At 50.2% G+C, this 15688-nt stretch overlaps 1 protein-coding gene across 1 annotated transcript in view; it reads right to left on the bottom strand.

Annotated features, from left to right (window-relative positions):
• LOC109877483 (UPF0606 protein KIAA1549L-like) overlaps window positions 1-15688 on the bottom strand; it is a 178824-nt gene that overhangs the window by 12492 nt on the left and 150644 nt on the right. Inside the window, 4 exon segments of the mRNA XM_031812402.1 lie at window positions 1976-2346; window positions 2752-2849; window positions 3017-3418; window positions 12399-12531. Coding sequence (XP_031668262.1) covers window positions 1976-2346; window positions 2752-2849; window positions 3017-3418; window positions 12399-12531 — 1004 coding nt within the window.

Raw genomic sequence — 15688 nt, forward strand, 5'->3', positions numbered from 1 at the left:
AACCCAAGCCCTAACTCCTAACCCAAGCCAAACTCCTTACCCTAACTCCTAACCCAAGCCCAAACTCCTTACCCAACTCCTAACCCAGCCCTAACTCCTACCCAAGCCTAACTCCTAACCCAAGCCCTAACTCCTAACCCAAGCCCTAACTCCTAACCCAAGCCCTAACTCCTACCCAAGCCCTAACTCCTAACCCAAGCCCTAACTCCTAACCCAGCCCTAACTCCTAACCCTACTAACTCCTAACCCAAGCCCTAACTCCTAAACCCAAGCCCTAACGCCTACCAAGCCCTAACTCCTAACCCAAGCCCTAACTCCTAACCCAAGCCCTAACCAAGCCCTAACTCCTAACCCAAGCCCTAACTCCTAACCCAAGCCCTAACTCCTAACCCAAGCCCTAACTCCTAACCCAAGCCCTAACTCCTAACCCAAGCCCTAACTCCTAACCCAAGCCCTAACTCCTAACCCAAGCCCTAACTCCTAACCAAGCCCTAACTCCTAACCTAAGCCCTAACTCCTAACCCTAAGCCTACTCCTAACCTAAGCCCTAACTCCTAACCCAAGCCCTAACTCCTAACCCTAAGCCCTAACTCCTAACCCAAGCCCTAACTCCTAACCCAAGCCCTAACTCCTACCCAAGCCCTAACTCCTAACCCAAGCCCTAACTCCTAACCCAAGCCCTAAACTCCTTACCCTAACTCCTAACCCAAGCCCTAACTCCTTACCCAAGCCCTAACTCCTAACCCAAGCCCTAACTCCTAACCCAAGCCCAAACTCCTTACCCTAACTCCTAACCCAAGCCCTAACTCCTAACCCAAGCCCTAACTCCTAACCCAAGCCCTAACTCCTAACCCAAGCCCTAACTCCTAACCCAAGCCCTAACTCCTAACCCAAGCCCTAACTCCTAACCCAAGCCCTAACTCCTAACCCAAGCCCTAACTCCTAACCCAAGCCCTAACTCCTAACCCAAGCCCTAACTCCTAACCCAAGCCCTAACTCCTACCCTAACTCCTAACCCAAGCCCTAACTCCTAACCCAAGCCCTAACTCCTAACCCAAGCCCTAACTCCTAACCCAAGCCCTAACTCCTACCCAAGCCCTAACTCCTAACCCAAGCCCTAACTCCTAACCCAAGCCCTAACTCCTAACCCAAGCCCTAACTCCTAACCCAAGCCCTAACTCCTAACCCAAGCCCTAACTCCTAACCCAAGCCCTAACTCCTAACCCAAGCCCTAACTCCTAACCCAAGCCCTAACTCCTAACCCAAGCCCTAACTCCTAACCCAAGCCCTAACTCCTAACCAAGCCCTAACTCCTAACCCCAAGCCCTAACTCCTAACCCAAGCCCTAACTCCTAACCCAAGCCCTAACTCCTACCCAAGCCCTAACTCCTAACCCAAGCCCTAACTCCTAACCCAAGCCCTAACTCCTAACCCTAACCAGCCTAACTCCTAAGCCCTAACTCCTAACCCAAGCCCTAACTCCTAACCCAAGCCCTAACTCCTAACCCAAGCCCTAACTCCTAACCCAAGCCCTAACTCCTAACCCAAGCCCTAACTCCTAACCCAAACCCTAACTCCTAACCCAAGCCCTAACTCCTAACCCAAGCCCTAACTCCTAACCCAAGCCCTAACTCCTAACCCAAGCCCTAACTCCTAACCCAAGCCCTAACTCCTAACCCAAGCCCTAACTCCTAACCCAAGCCCTAACTCCTAACCCAAGCCCTAACTCCTAACCCAAGCCCTAACTCCTAACCCTAACTCCTAACCCAAGCCCTAACTCCTAACCCAAGCCCTAACTCCTAACCCAAGCCCTAACTCCTAACCCAAGCCCTAACTCCTAACCCAAGCCCTAACTCCTAACCCAAGCCCTAACTCCTAACCCAAGCCCTAACTCCTAACCCAAGCCCTAACTCCTAACCTAGACCCCCGCTAGGATAATAAAACAATAAAAAACAACAGACAAACAGGTTCTGACCTGAGTAGGTGAACACCGGCTGTTCTGCTGTGACTGAGGGGAGTGCTGCTCTGGACATGGGGACTGAGGGGAGTGCTGCTCTGGAGAGGGGGACTGAGGGGAGTGCTGCTCTGGAGAGGGGGACTGAGGGGAGTGCTGCTCTGGAGAGGGGGACTGAGGGGAGTGCTGCTCTGGAGAGGAGGACTGAGGGGAGTGCTGCTCTAGAGAGGGGGACTGAGGGGAGTGCTGCTCTGGAGAGGGGGACTGAGGGGAGTGCTGCTCTAGAGAGAGAGACATAGGGGGCGCTGCTGTCATTATGCTGGGTCTGCATGTCCATCATGTTGGTCCCAGACTCTGAGATCCTGGCCGTGGACCCCAGGTCAGGCGACGAGCTGAGTCAGAGAGAGAGATAATGCTCACATAGCAAAATCACATTCACATGCAACACATATTCTTCACCACAAGAGGACAGTGGTGCTCCATATAAGACCCACAGTAACACTGGATGCTCATTGCTATTCATGTCATCTTCCTCTGCACTGATTCTGCTTTCAAATGTGCAGTATACATGACTGAGATCAGTCTGGCCACACTGCATTTCCCTGGTGAATATTACCATGTGAATGTTGGGGAGTTCAGTGATTCAGTTTTGGGTGAGAGAGGTGTTGCAGCTTTGATTCATTTGAGGAAAGGTGAGAATAGTGTTATGGGGCTGTGTGTGTGTGTGTGTGTGTGTGTGTGTGTGTGTGTGTGTGTGTGTGTGTGTGTGTGTGTGTGTGTGTGTGTCCTGGCCGTACCGTCTTAGAGAGGTCCCAGGAGGAGGGCCGGTGCGAGGGGGAATAGGGGGTGGAGGAGAGGTCATAACCATGTCAGGAAGCTGGGTGAACCTAAAGGCCTGGAAGAAGACAAGTCAACACACACATGAATAATATACTGTGGGTTGATGTTTACTGATAGGAGAAAGTGTCTACTTGTTAAGGTTTAGTCAACTAGAACCAGTACAGTAGTACATTTTGACCTAACATAACCATTCCCAGAGGTTGTATCCTTCCACCCACTCACAGGTTTGGGGAGGCTGCACTGATACATGTCTGCTCCGTACGCCGGCATCCACTGCAGCCCTCCTCCTCGGCCACGGCTCATGGTTCCCGGGGCACTGGTCACCACGTCAGAGTAGGGCAGGGGTGGAGGTCCGGGGCTGTAGTGGCCGTGGTGGTAACCGTGGTGGGGGTGGGGATGATGGGAGTGGTGGTGGCGTCCGGCTGTGGAGGATTGTCCCCCTGAGGCCAGGCTGAAGGCCTCCTCCAAGAGCAGGTGCATCTGCTGGCGTACCTCGTCGATGGACGGCTGGGAGCTCAACGTGGAGGTCTCTGAGTGACCTTTGACCCCTCTGGGGCAGACATAACCCCCCCGTGGGCCAATCAGACGATCCACGTTGGTCTCCTCAATCAGCTCCGGTTCAGTCTGAAACACAGAGAAAAAGAGGGGAATTGGTTACACACACACACACACACACACACACACACACACACACACACACACACACACACACACACACACACACACACACACACACACACACTGCCCAGGAGGTTGGTGGCACCTTAATCAGGGAGGACAGGCTTGTGGTAATGACTGGAGCAGAATCAGTGGAATGGTATCAAACACATGAAACACATGGCTCCATTGGCGCCGTTCCAGCCATCATTATGAGCCGTCCTCCCTCAGCAACCTCCACTGATACACTGTTCACACTTCATTTCCAATTAGTACTAGTAGAACTAATACAGTTCAGACCTATCAGAGTAGAGAGTCATTGTCTCCCAGACCTATCAGAGTAGAGAGTCATTGTCTCCCAGACCTATCAGAGTAGAGTGTCATTGCCTCCCAGACCTTTCAGAGTAGAGAGTCATTGTCTCCCAGACCTATCAGAGTAGAGAGTCATTGTCTCCCAGACCTATCAGAGTAGAGAGTCATTGTCTCCCAGACCTATCAGAGTAGAGAGTCATTGTCTCCCAGACCTATCAGAGTAGAGTGTCATTGTCTCCCAGACCTATCAGAGTAGAGAGTCATTGTCTCCCAGACCTATCAGAGTAGAGAGTCATTGTCTCCCAGACCTATCAGAGTAGAGAGTCATTGTCTCCCAGACCTATCAGAGTAGAGAGTCATTGTCTCCCAGACCTATCAGAGTAGAGAGTCATTGTCTCCCAGACCTATCAGAGTAGAGTGTCATTGTCTCCCAGACCTATCAGAGTAGAGTGTCATTGTCTCCCAGACCTATCAGAGTAGAGTGTCATTGTCTCCCAGACCTATCAGAGTAGAGTGTCATTGCCTCCCAGACCTATCAGAGTAGAGTGTCATTGTCTCCCAGACCTATCAGAGTAGTGTGTCATTATCTCCCAGACCTATCAGAGTAGAGTGTCATTGTCTCCCAGACCTATCAGAGTAGAGTGTCATTGTCTCCCAGACCTATCAGAGTAGAGTGTCATTATCTCCCAGACCTATCAGAGTAGAGTGTCATTGTCTCCCAGACCTATCAGAGTAGAGTGTCATTGTCTCCCAGACCTATCAGAGTAGAGTGTCATTGTCTCCCAGACCTATCAGAGTAGAGTGTCATTGTCTCCCAGACCTATCAGAGTAGAGTGTCATTGTCTCCCAGACCTATCAGAGTAGAGTGTCATTGTCTCCCAGACCTATCAGAGTAGAGTGTCATTGCCTCCCAGACCTATCAGAGTAGAGTGTCATTGTCTCCCAGACCTATCAGAGTAGAGTGTCATTATCTCCCAGACCTATCAGAGTAGAGTGTCATTGTCTCCCAGACCTATCAGAGTAGAGTGTCATTATCTCCCAGACCTATCAGAGTAGAGTGTCATTGTCTCCCAGACCTATCAGAGTAGAGTGTCATTGTCTCCCAGACCTATCAGAGTAGAGTGTCATTGTCTCCCAGACCTATCAGAGTAGAGTGTCATTGTCTCCCAGACCTATCAGAGTAGAGTGTCATTGTCTCCCAGACCTATCAGAGTAGAGTGTCATTATCTCCCAGACCTATCAGAGTAGAGTGTCATTGTCTCCCAGACCTATCAGAGTAGAGTGTCATTGTCTCCCAGACCTATCGGAGTAGAGTGTCATTGTCTCCCAGACCTATCAGAGTAGAGTGTCATTGTCTCCCAGACCTATCAGAGTAGAGTGTCATTGTCTCCCAGACCTATCAGAGTAGAGTGTCATTGTCTCCCAGACCTATCAGAGTAGAGTGTCATTGTCTCCCAGACCTATCAGAGTATAGTGTCATTGCCTCCCAGACCTATCAGAGTAGAGTGTCATTGTCTCCCAGACCTATCAGAGTAGAGTGTCATTGTCTCCCAGACCTATCAGAGTAGAGTGTCATTGTCTCCCAGACCTATCAGAGTAGTGTCATTGCCTCCCAGACCTATCAGAGTAGAGTGTCATTGTCTCCCAGACCTTTCAGAGTAGAGTGTCATTATCTCCCAGACCTATCAGAGTAGAGTGTCATTATCTCCCAGACCTATCAGAGTAGAGTGTCATTGTCTCCCAGACCTATCAGAGTAGAGTGTCATTGTCTCCCAGACCTATCAGAGTAGAGTGTCATTGTCTCCCAGACCTATCAGAGTAGAGTGGCATTGTCTCCCAGACCTATCAGAGTAGAGTGTCATTGTCTCCCAGACCTATCAGAGTAGAGTGTCATTGTCTCCCAGATCTACCAGAGTAGAGTGTCATTGTCTCCCAGACCTATCAGAGTAGAGAGTCATTGTCTCCCAGACCTATCAGAGTAGAGAGTCATTGTCTCCCAGACCTATCAGAGTAGAGTGTCATTGTCTCCCAGACCTATCAGAGTAGAGTGTCATTGTCTCCCAGACCTATCAGAGTAGAGTGTCATTGTCTCCCAGACCTATCAGAGTAGAGTGTCATTGTCTCCCAGATCTACCAGAGTAGAGTGTCATTGTCTCCCAGACCTATCAGAGTAGAGTGTCATTGTCTCCCAGATCTACCAGAGTAGAGTGTCATTGCCTCCCAGATCTACCAGAGTAGAGTGTCATTGCCTCCCAGATCTATCAGAGTAGAGTGTCATTGCCTCCCAGATCTACCAGAGTAGAGTGTCATTGCCTCCCAGATCTACCAGAGTAGAGTGTCATTGTCTCCCAGACCTATCAGCGTAGAGTGTCATTGTCTCCCAGACCTATCAGAGTAGAGTGTCATTGTCTCCCAGACCTATCAGAGTAGAGTGTCATTGCCTCCCAGATCTACCAGAGTAGAGTGTCATTGTCTCCCAGACCTATCAGAGTAGAGTGTCATTGTCTCCCAGACCTATCAGAGTAGAGTGTCATTGTCTCCCAGACCTATCAGAGTAGAGTGTCATTGTCTCCCAGATCTACCAGAGTAGAGAGTCATTTTAGTGCTCTCTGAGGCTCAAACAAAAACTCTTCATTTACTTTATTAGCACCCTGCAAACTGGTGATGCTGTCCCGGTTTAGGGAGCCATGTCCTTTACACAGAAACACACCACAACCCCAAAGACACCCGTGCCAAGTACTTTCTCTTTACAGCACTGAAGGACTATCCCACAATGCATTGCAACCCCCCCATTTCATGATTTACGAGCACAGTGCTACAACGGCAAATGAACAGTCCCCTGATAGCTGGGTGGAATGCCACTGACTCAACCAGAGATGGTCAGATGAGAAATGTTCAAGTGGCTTTAACGATTCAGGAAGCTATACTAGTGACTCATCCTGGCTGTGCGTTGTTGTTGACAAGATGCTGACTAAGTTACCAGAGCTGCTTGATGGTACACTGTAGTCCTGTAATATCTCACATGAATAGGTGTTCAGTATTCCTCCAGTGGAACTGCTCTGTCTCTGGTTGGTCTCTGCAGGGTAGAGTGCTACCGGGACAGTTTTGTACGGAGTGTGAGTTGTGTTTCTGTTTATCTCTCCATCTCCTCCTTCCCTCTCCTTGTCCCGCCCCCCCGTAGATTAATTATGTCGATAAACAATCCGGCAAATCACTGTAGAAGTAATTAAGCACTGCGGTAAACTACTGGAGGTCTGTGTGTTAGCCTACTGTTATATCTCTCTCTCTCTCTCTCACTCACTCTCTCACTCTCTCACTCTCTCACTCTCTCTCTCACTCTCTCTCTCTCTCTATCTCACTATCTCTCTCACTATCTCTCTCACTCTCTCTCACTCTCTCTCACTCCCTTTTCTCACCCACGCTCTGTGCTCGCTCTGCTCTCTCTATATTCACCTCTCCCTCCTTGCTTTCTCCCTCCAGCCTCTCTCTTCCTCCATCCCACTCTCTCTCAGGGTGATAAATGAGTTGGATCTGAGGGTGCCCTACTTCCTGTGCGAGTGGAAGGCAGCAGCCACAGGAGACCTGGCGCAGCCGCCTCATAAATCAGTTCCCGAGCAACACGGACAGGCGGAGATGTGGATCCGCAGTGATATGGCCCGCAGAGCAAGAGTTCCCACTGTAATCAATAGAGCCAGTCCTTCTGCAAGGAGCTGACCGAACACGCTAGCACCGGATTCTTTGCAGGTTGACACGGTTACTGCAGGGAGGCTATGTTTCACTCCCACGGGAGGTAGAGAAGGGGCAGAACAGTGGAGGGAGGAGGTGGAGGAAGACAGGGAGCAGAACAGTGGAGGGAGGAGGTGGAGGAAGACAGGGAGCAGAACAGTGGAGGGAGGACATAGAGGAAGACAGGAGCAGAACAGTGGAGGGAGGAGGTGGAGGAAGACAGGGAGCAGAACAGTGGAGGGAGGAGGTGGAGGAAGACAGGGAGCAGAACAGTGGAGGGAGGAGGTGGAGGAAGACAGGGAGCAGAACAGTGGAGGGAGGAGGTAGAGGAAGACAGGGAGCAGAACAGTGGAGGGAGGACATAGAGGAAGACAGGGAGCAGAACAGTGGAGGGAGGAGGTGGAGGAAGACAGGGAGCGGAACAGTGGAGGGAGGAGGTGGAGGAAGACAGGGAGCAGAACAGTGGAGGGAGGACATAGAGGAAGACAGGGAGTAGAACAGTGGAGGGAGGAGGAAGACAGGGAGCAGAACAGTGGAGGGAGGACATAGAGGAAGACAGGGAGCAGAACAGTGGAGGGAGGAGGTGGAGGAAGACAGGGAGCAGAACAGTGGAGGGAGGAGGTGGAGGAAGACAGGGAGCAGAACAGTGGAGGGAGGAGGTGGAGGAAGACAGGGAGCAGAACAGTGGAGGGAGGACATAGAGGAAGAAAGGGATTAGAACAGTGGAGGGAGGACATAGAGGAAGACAGGGAGCAGAACAGTGGAGGGAGGAGGAAGACAGGGAGCAGAACAGTGGAGGGAGGAGGTGGAGGAAGACAGGGAGCAGAACAGTGGAGGGGGGACATAGAGGAAGACAGGGAGCAGAACAGTGGAGGGGGGACATAGAGGAAGACTGGGAGCAGAACAGTGGAGGGAGGAGGTGGAGGAAGACAGGGAGCAGAACAGTGGAGGGAGGACATAGAGGAAGACAGGGAGCAGAACAGTGGAGGGAGGACATAGAGGAAGACAGGGAGCAGAACAGTGGAGGGAGGAGGAAGACAGGGAGCAGAACAGTGGAGGGAGGACATAGAGGAAGACAGGGAGCAGAACAGTGGAGGGAGGAATGGAGGAAGACAGGGAGCAGAACAGTGGAGGGAGGACATAGAGGAAGACAGGGAGCAGAACAGTGGAGGGAGGACATAGAGGAAGACAGGGAGCAGAACAGTGGAGGGAGGACATAGAGGAAGAGAAGTATGAAGACAGGTTGCTTGGGAGGAAATGATGCTTCTCTATGTAGAGGATATTGACAATAGACTCAGAGTTGTTACTGTCTGTGGTAAATGTGATACATATTCTATTAGCTGTAATATGTGGTTATTGTTAAAACCAATACCTGAGATGATTAGATAAAGGAGAGAAAGACACTATGCTGTTCTGTTTGTAAAGTAGGAGCTTACTGTAAAACTACCTCGTTCTCTTTGTTTGTAAATGAAAGGTTAAAGGTTATAAGATATTAACAGTGTTGTGAGTGTCTTAGAGATAATTGTGGTGTTGTTAAGTAGTGATCTGAAACATGACTTCAGGGAGCTGCTCTTTAGCCTCTTGATATTCTAACTGCATCTGTCCAGCATCATCTACGCAGCAACAGTATCACACCACAGGAGAGGAGAGGCGAGGAGAGGCGAGGAGAGGCGAGGAGAGGAGAGGAGAGGAGGGGCGAGGCGAGGAGAGGAGAGGAGAGGCGAGGAGAGGAGAGGAGAGGAGAGGAGAGGCGAGGTGAGGAGAGGAGAGGCGAGGAGAGGAGAGGAGAGGAGAGGAGAGGAGAGGAGAGGAGAGGAGAGGAGAGGAGAGGAGAGGAGAGGAGAGGAGAGGTGAGGAGAGGAGAGGCGAGGAGAGGAGAGGAGAGGAGAGGAGAGGAGAGGAGAGGAGAGGAGAGGAGAGGAGAGGAGAGGAGAGGAGAGGAGAGGAGAGGAGAGGAGAGGAGAGGAGAGGAGGGGCGAGGCGAGGAGAGGAGAGGAGGGAGGGGCGAGGTGAGGACTATAAAGAACACCTTATGAATCTACCACTATCAACCATTAAGCAACTCCTTCACTGCAGTCTGATGTGCTTAACTTCAACCACACCTGTATGTGGACAGTCCAGTTCCTATCTGAGACTTTGACCCCTGGAGAGCTCTATTAGGGGTGCATTCAGGATTGCAATATGTTGTGATGTTGTGATGTTGAATGGAACTCACCTCTACACCTTAAGACAACTGCCTTGACTGCAACAGTACCCTGCCAGAGGTACTACAAACAGACAGTTCACTACCCAGTGATGTGTCTGTTGTGAAACATGCAGCACCATACAACACATTTGGAGCGTGCAGGTACATATGTTTGTTTGTTTGCAACAGGAAGCTGTTGTCTCCAGTCACCTGGGGATGTTAGCTATTTTTGGATAGTAAATGACCTGTACAATGAGTGGTTTTAACGACTGTGGACATGTAAGCTACAGAGACAGTGGCAGGAAAAGGATTCGCCCCCTTTTACATTTTCTCTATTTTTGCGTATTTTTGATACTGAATGTTGTCAGATCTTCAACCAAAACCTAATGTTAGATAAAGGGAACCTGAGTTTACGAATAACAAAATAAACATACTCACATGCAGGACTGCTTTAACTCAGCAACATTTGTGGGTTTCAAGTCCAAGAGAAAATTAGAAAGGGGCAATAGTTTTTCACAACGCTGTATCTGGCACAGTCCTGGGTTCAAATACTATTTGAAATCATTTCAAGTACTTTAGCTGGCTGGCACAATGGAATCAATAACATCTGCCACTCCTTACCCCACCGATCTGCCATTCCAAACCCCGCACATCTGTCACTTCAAACCCCGCACATCTGCCACTCCAAACCCCGCACATCTGCCACTCCAAACCCCGCACATCTGCCACTCCAAACCTCGCACATCTGCCACTCCTTACCCCATCGATCTGCCATTCCGAACCCATCCCATCTGCCATTCCAAACCCTCCCATCTGCCATTCCAAACCCCACCCATCTGCCATTCCGAACCCCTCCCATCTGCCATTCCAAACCCCTCCCATCTGCCATTCCAAACCCCACCCATCTGCCATTCCAACCCCTCCCATCTGCCATTCCAAACCGCACCCATCTGCCACTCTAAACCCTGCCCATCTGCCATTCCAAACCTCACCCATCTGCCATTCCAACCCCACCCATCTGCCATTCCAACCCCGCCCATCTGCCATTCCAAACCCTACCCATCTGCCACTCTAAACCCTGCCCATCTGCCATTCCAAACCTCACCCATCTGCCATTCCAACCCCACCCATCTGCCATTCCAACACCGCCCATCTGCCATTCCAAACCCTACCCATCTGCCACTCCAAACCTCGCACATCTGCCACTCCTTACCCCATCGATCTGCCATTCCGAACCCCTCCCATCTGCCATTCCAAACCCTCCCATCTGCCATTCCAAACCCCACCCATCTGCCATTCCGAACCCCTCCCATCTGCCATTCCAAACCCCTCCCATCTGCCATTCCAAACCCCACCCATCTGCCATTCCAACTCCTCCCATCTGCCATTCCAAACCGCACCCATCTGCCACTCTAAACCCTGCCCATCTGCCATTCCAAACCTCACCCATCTGCCATTCCAACCCCACCCATCTGCCATTCCAACCCCGCCCATCTGCCATTCCAAACCCTACCCATCTGCCACTCTAAACCCTGCCCATCTGCCATTCCAAACCTCACCCATCTGCCATTCCAACCCCACCCATCTGCCATTCCAACACCGCCCATCTGCCATTCCAAACCCTACCCATCTGCCACTCCAAACCTCGCACATCTGCCACTCCTTACCCCATCGATCTGCCATTCCGAACCCCTCCCATCTGCCATTCCAAACCCTCCCATCTGCCATTCCAAACCCCACCCATCTGCCATTCCGAACCCCTCCCATCTGCCATTCCAAACCCCACCCATCTGCCATTCCAACCCCTCCCATCTGCCATTCCAAACCCCACCCATCTGCCACTCTAAACCCTGCCCATCTGCCATTCCAAACCTCACCCATCTGCCATTCCAACCCCACCCATCTGCCATTCCAACCCCGCCCATCTGCCATTCCAAACCCCACCCATCTGCCACTCTAAACCCTGCCCATCTGCCATTCCAAACCTCACCCATCTGCCATTCCAACCCCACCCATCTGCCATTCCAACCCCTCCCATCTGCCATTCCAAACCCCACCCATCTGCCATTCCAACCCCTCCCATCTGCCATTCCAAACCCCTCCCATCTGCCATTCCAAACCCCACCCATCTGCCACTCTAAACCCTGCCCATCTGCCATTCCAAACCTCACCCATCTGCCATTCCAACCCCAACCATCTGCCATTCCAACCCCGACCATCTGCCATTCGAAACCCCACCCATCTGCCATTCCAACCCCTCCCATCTGCCATTCCAAACCCCTCCCATCTGCCATTCCAAACCCCACCCATCTGCCACTCTAAACCCTGCCCATCTGCCATTCCATACCTCACCCATCTGCCATTCCAAACCTCACCCATCTGCCATTCCAACCCCACCCATCTGCCATTCCAACCCCGCCCATCTGCCATTCCAAACCTCACCCATCTGCCATTCCAACCCCGCCCATATGCCACTAAAAACCCCACCCTTCTGCAATTCCTTACCCCACCGATCTGCCATTCCAAACCCCTCCCATCTGCCATTCCAAACCCCAACCATCTGCCACTCCAAACCCATCATGCTAGAGCAAATGCTCAAAGTAATTGAAAGATTTGAAATAGTGTTTGAACCCCAGTCTGCTTCTGAGACCCAGAACACCAGTTCAGATAGGGCCAGTGGGAAAGGACCAGGGTCAGGACCAGGGTCAGGGGAGTGGGACTCACGTCATAGCCGCTGTTCCTGATGCCTCTCCTGGGTCTCTCCCTCATAACCAGCAAGTCCATCTCTGTTCCTCCGGTACTCGGGCTGTTCAGGCTCTGCCTGCTCCGATAGGTCCGCTGCCTCACCTGAGAGTGTCTGCCAATCACAGAGTGTTACAGAGCTCGAATCAATCAGCCAATAAGAAGAGAAATGTGTTAATCAAATGAGTGCAACAAACCGCCTTAGACAATACAGTTAACTAGGAGAAACTCCTGGTTTCATTATCATCGTCGTGGTCATCGTCTTCTTCGCCATCAACCTCACCATCATCAGCATCAACAATGTCATCATGAATCAACATGCTATTATATTCTATAGGCCTTTCCAGCCACACTACTGTTCAACAGTCTGGGGTCACTTAGAAATGTCCTTGTTTTTGAAAGAAAAGCAAATTTTCTGGTCCATTAAAATAACATCAAATTGATCAGAAATACAGTGTAGACATTGTTAATGCTGTAAATGACTATTACGGCAGATTTTTAATCAAATATCTACATAATATCTACATAGGCCCATTATCAGCAACCATCACTCCTGTGTTCCAATGGCACGTTGTGTTAGCTAATCCAAGTTTATCATTTTAAAAGGCTAATTAATCCTTAGAAAACCCTTTTGCAATTATGTTAGCACAGCTGAAAACTGTTGTTCTGATTAAAGAAGCAATAAAACTGGCCTTCTTTAGACTAGTTGAGTATCTAGTTGAGTATCTGGAGCGTCAGCATTTGTGGGTTCGATTACAGGCTCAAAATGGCCAGAAACAAATAACTTTCTTCTGAAACTCGTCAGTCTATTCTTGTTCTGAAAAATGAAGGCTATTCCATGCGAGAAATTGCCAAGAAACTGAAGGTCTCATACAACGCTGTGTACTACTCCCTTCACAGAACAGCGCAAACTGGCTCTAACCAGAATAGAAAGAGGAGTGGGAGGCCCCGGTGCACAACTGAGCAAGAGGACAAGTTCATTAGAGTGTCTAGTTTGAGAAACAGACGCCTCACACGTCCTCAACTGGCAGCTTCATTAAATAGTACCCGCAAAACACCAGTCTCAACGTCAACAGTGAAGAGGTGACTCTGGGATGCTGGCCTTCTAGGCAGAGTTGCAAAGGAAAAAAACATATCTCAGACTGGCCAATAAAAAGAAAAGATTAAGATGCTCAAAAGAACACAGACACTGGACAGAGGAATATTGGAAAAAAGTGTTATGGACAGACGAATCTAAGTTTGAGGTGTTCGGATCACAAAGAAGAATATTCGAGAGACGTAGAAAAAATGAAAAGATGCTGGAGGCAATGTGATGGTCTGGAGGTGCTTTGGTGCTGGTAAAGTGGGAGATCTGTACAGGGTAAAAGGGTTCTTGAAGAAGGAATGGTATCATTCCATTTTGCAACTCCATGCCATACCCTGTGGACAGCGCTTAATTGGAGCCAATTTCCTCCTACAACAGGACAATGACCTAAAGCACAGGTCCAAACTATGCAAGTACTATTTAGGGAAGAAGCCCTTGTCAACATCTTGACTATATTTCCTATTCATTTTGCAACTCATTTCATGTACTGTATGTTTTCATGGAAAACAAGGACATTTCTAAGTGACCCCAAACTTTTGAACGGTAGTGTAAGTCTGAATATAATATCTCCTGAACATAATATCTCCTCTGCCAGATTGATTTGACATAATTGTGTGTTTTTTAATCACTTATCCCTGCCAGCCAATGCTGAAACTCCTAAAACGGCATCATACTGAGGACGTCTTAGAGAGGAGGTAATATGTATGATAATATTGATACATATTTTTCATTCTGTTGAACAAGATGCAGTGATGCAGATCAGTGAACATGCTCTGGGAGTGCTATCTCATCACTCATCACAGTCCTATCAGCAGGCTGAGCATGACTGGAGAGTCTGTCAAACATGTCTCTATGGGAAACTTCACCAGAACCAGAGATGATAGAGACAGGAGAGAGCAGACAGAAGAGAGCAGACAGAAGAGAGGAGACAGAAGAGAGGAGACAGAAGAGAGGAGACAGAAGAGAGGAGACAGGAGAGAGGAGACAGAAGAGAGGAGACAGAAGAGAGGAGACAGGAGAGAGGAGACAGGAGAGAGGAGACAGGAGAGAGCAGACAGAAGAGAGGAGACAGAAGAGAGGAGACAGGAGACAGGAGAGAGCAGACAGAAGAGAGGAGACAGAAGAGAGCAGACAGGAGAGAGGAGACAGGAGAGAGGAGACAGAAGAGAGCAGACAGAAGAGAGGAGACAGAAGAGAGGAGACAGGAGACAGGAGACAGGAGAGAGCAGACAGAAGAGAGGAGACAGAAGAGAGCAGACAGGAGAGAGGAGACAGGAGAGAGGAGACAGAAGAGAGCAGACAGAAGAGAGGAGACAGAAGAGAGCAGACAGAAGAGAGGAGACAGAAGAGAGGAGACAGGAGACAGGAGAGAGGAGACAGGAGACAGGAGAGAGGAGACAGGACACAGGAGACAGGAGAGAGGAGACAGGAGAGGAGACAGGACACAGGAGAGAGGAGACAGGACACAGGAGACAGGACACAGGAGACAGGAGAGAGGACACAGGGGGAGGAGAGAGGACACAGGAGAGAGGAGACAGGACACAGGAGACAGGACACAGGACACAGGAGAGAGGAGACAGGAGAGAGGAGACAGGACACAGGAGAGAGGAGACAGGAGACAGGACACAGGACAGAGGAGACAGGACACAGGAGAGAGGAGACAGGACACAGGAGAGAGGAGAGAGGAGACAGGAGAGAGGAGACAGGACACAGGAGAGAGGAGACAGGACACAGGAGAGAGGAGACAGGACACAGGAGACAGGACGAGGAAGGCAACAAGCAGTGAATATGAAATTTGGTTCTCCAGAGAAACAGAGCAATGAAAATGTGTGTGTGTGTGTGTGTCTGTGTGTGTGTCTGTGTGTGTGTGTGTGTGTGTCTGTGCGTGTGTGTGTCTGTGTGTGTGTCTGTGTGTGTGTGTGTGTGTGTGTGTGTGTGTGTGTGTGTGTGTGTGTGTGTGTGTGTGTGTGTGTGTGTGTGTGTGTGTGTGTGTGTGTGTGTGTGTGTGTGTGTGTGTGTGTGTGTGTGTGTGTGTGTGTGTGTGTGTGTGTGTGTGTGTGTGTGTGTGTGTGTGTGTGTGTGTGTGTGTGTGTGTGTGTGTGTGTGTGTGTGTGTGTGTGTGCGTGTGTGTGTGTGTCTGTGTGTGTGTCTGTGCGTGTGTATGTGTGTGTGTGCGTGTGCGTGTCTG

Source organism: Oncorhynchus kisutch, unplaced genomic scaffold, assembly GCF_002021735.2.
Source record: "Oncorhynchus kisutch isolate 150728-3 unplaced genomic scaffold, Okis_V2 Okis03b-Okis08b_hom, whole genome shotgun sequence".
In the NCBI taxonomy this organism is placed as follows: domain Eukaryota; kingdom Metazoa; phylum Chordata; class Actinopteri; order Salmoniformes; family Salmonidae; genus Oncorhynchus; species Oncorhynchus kisutch.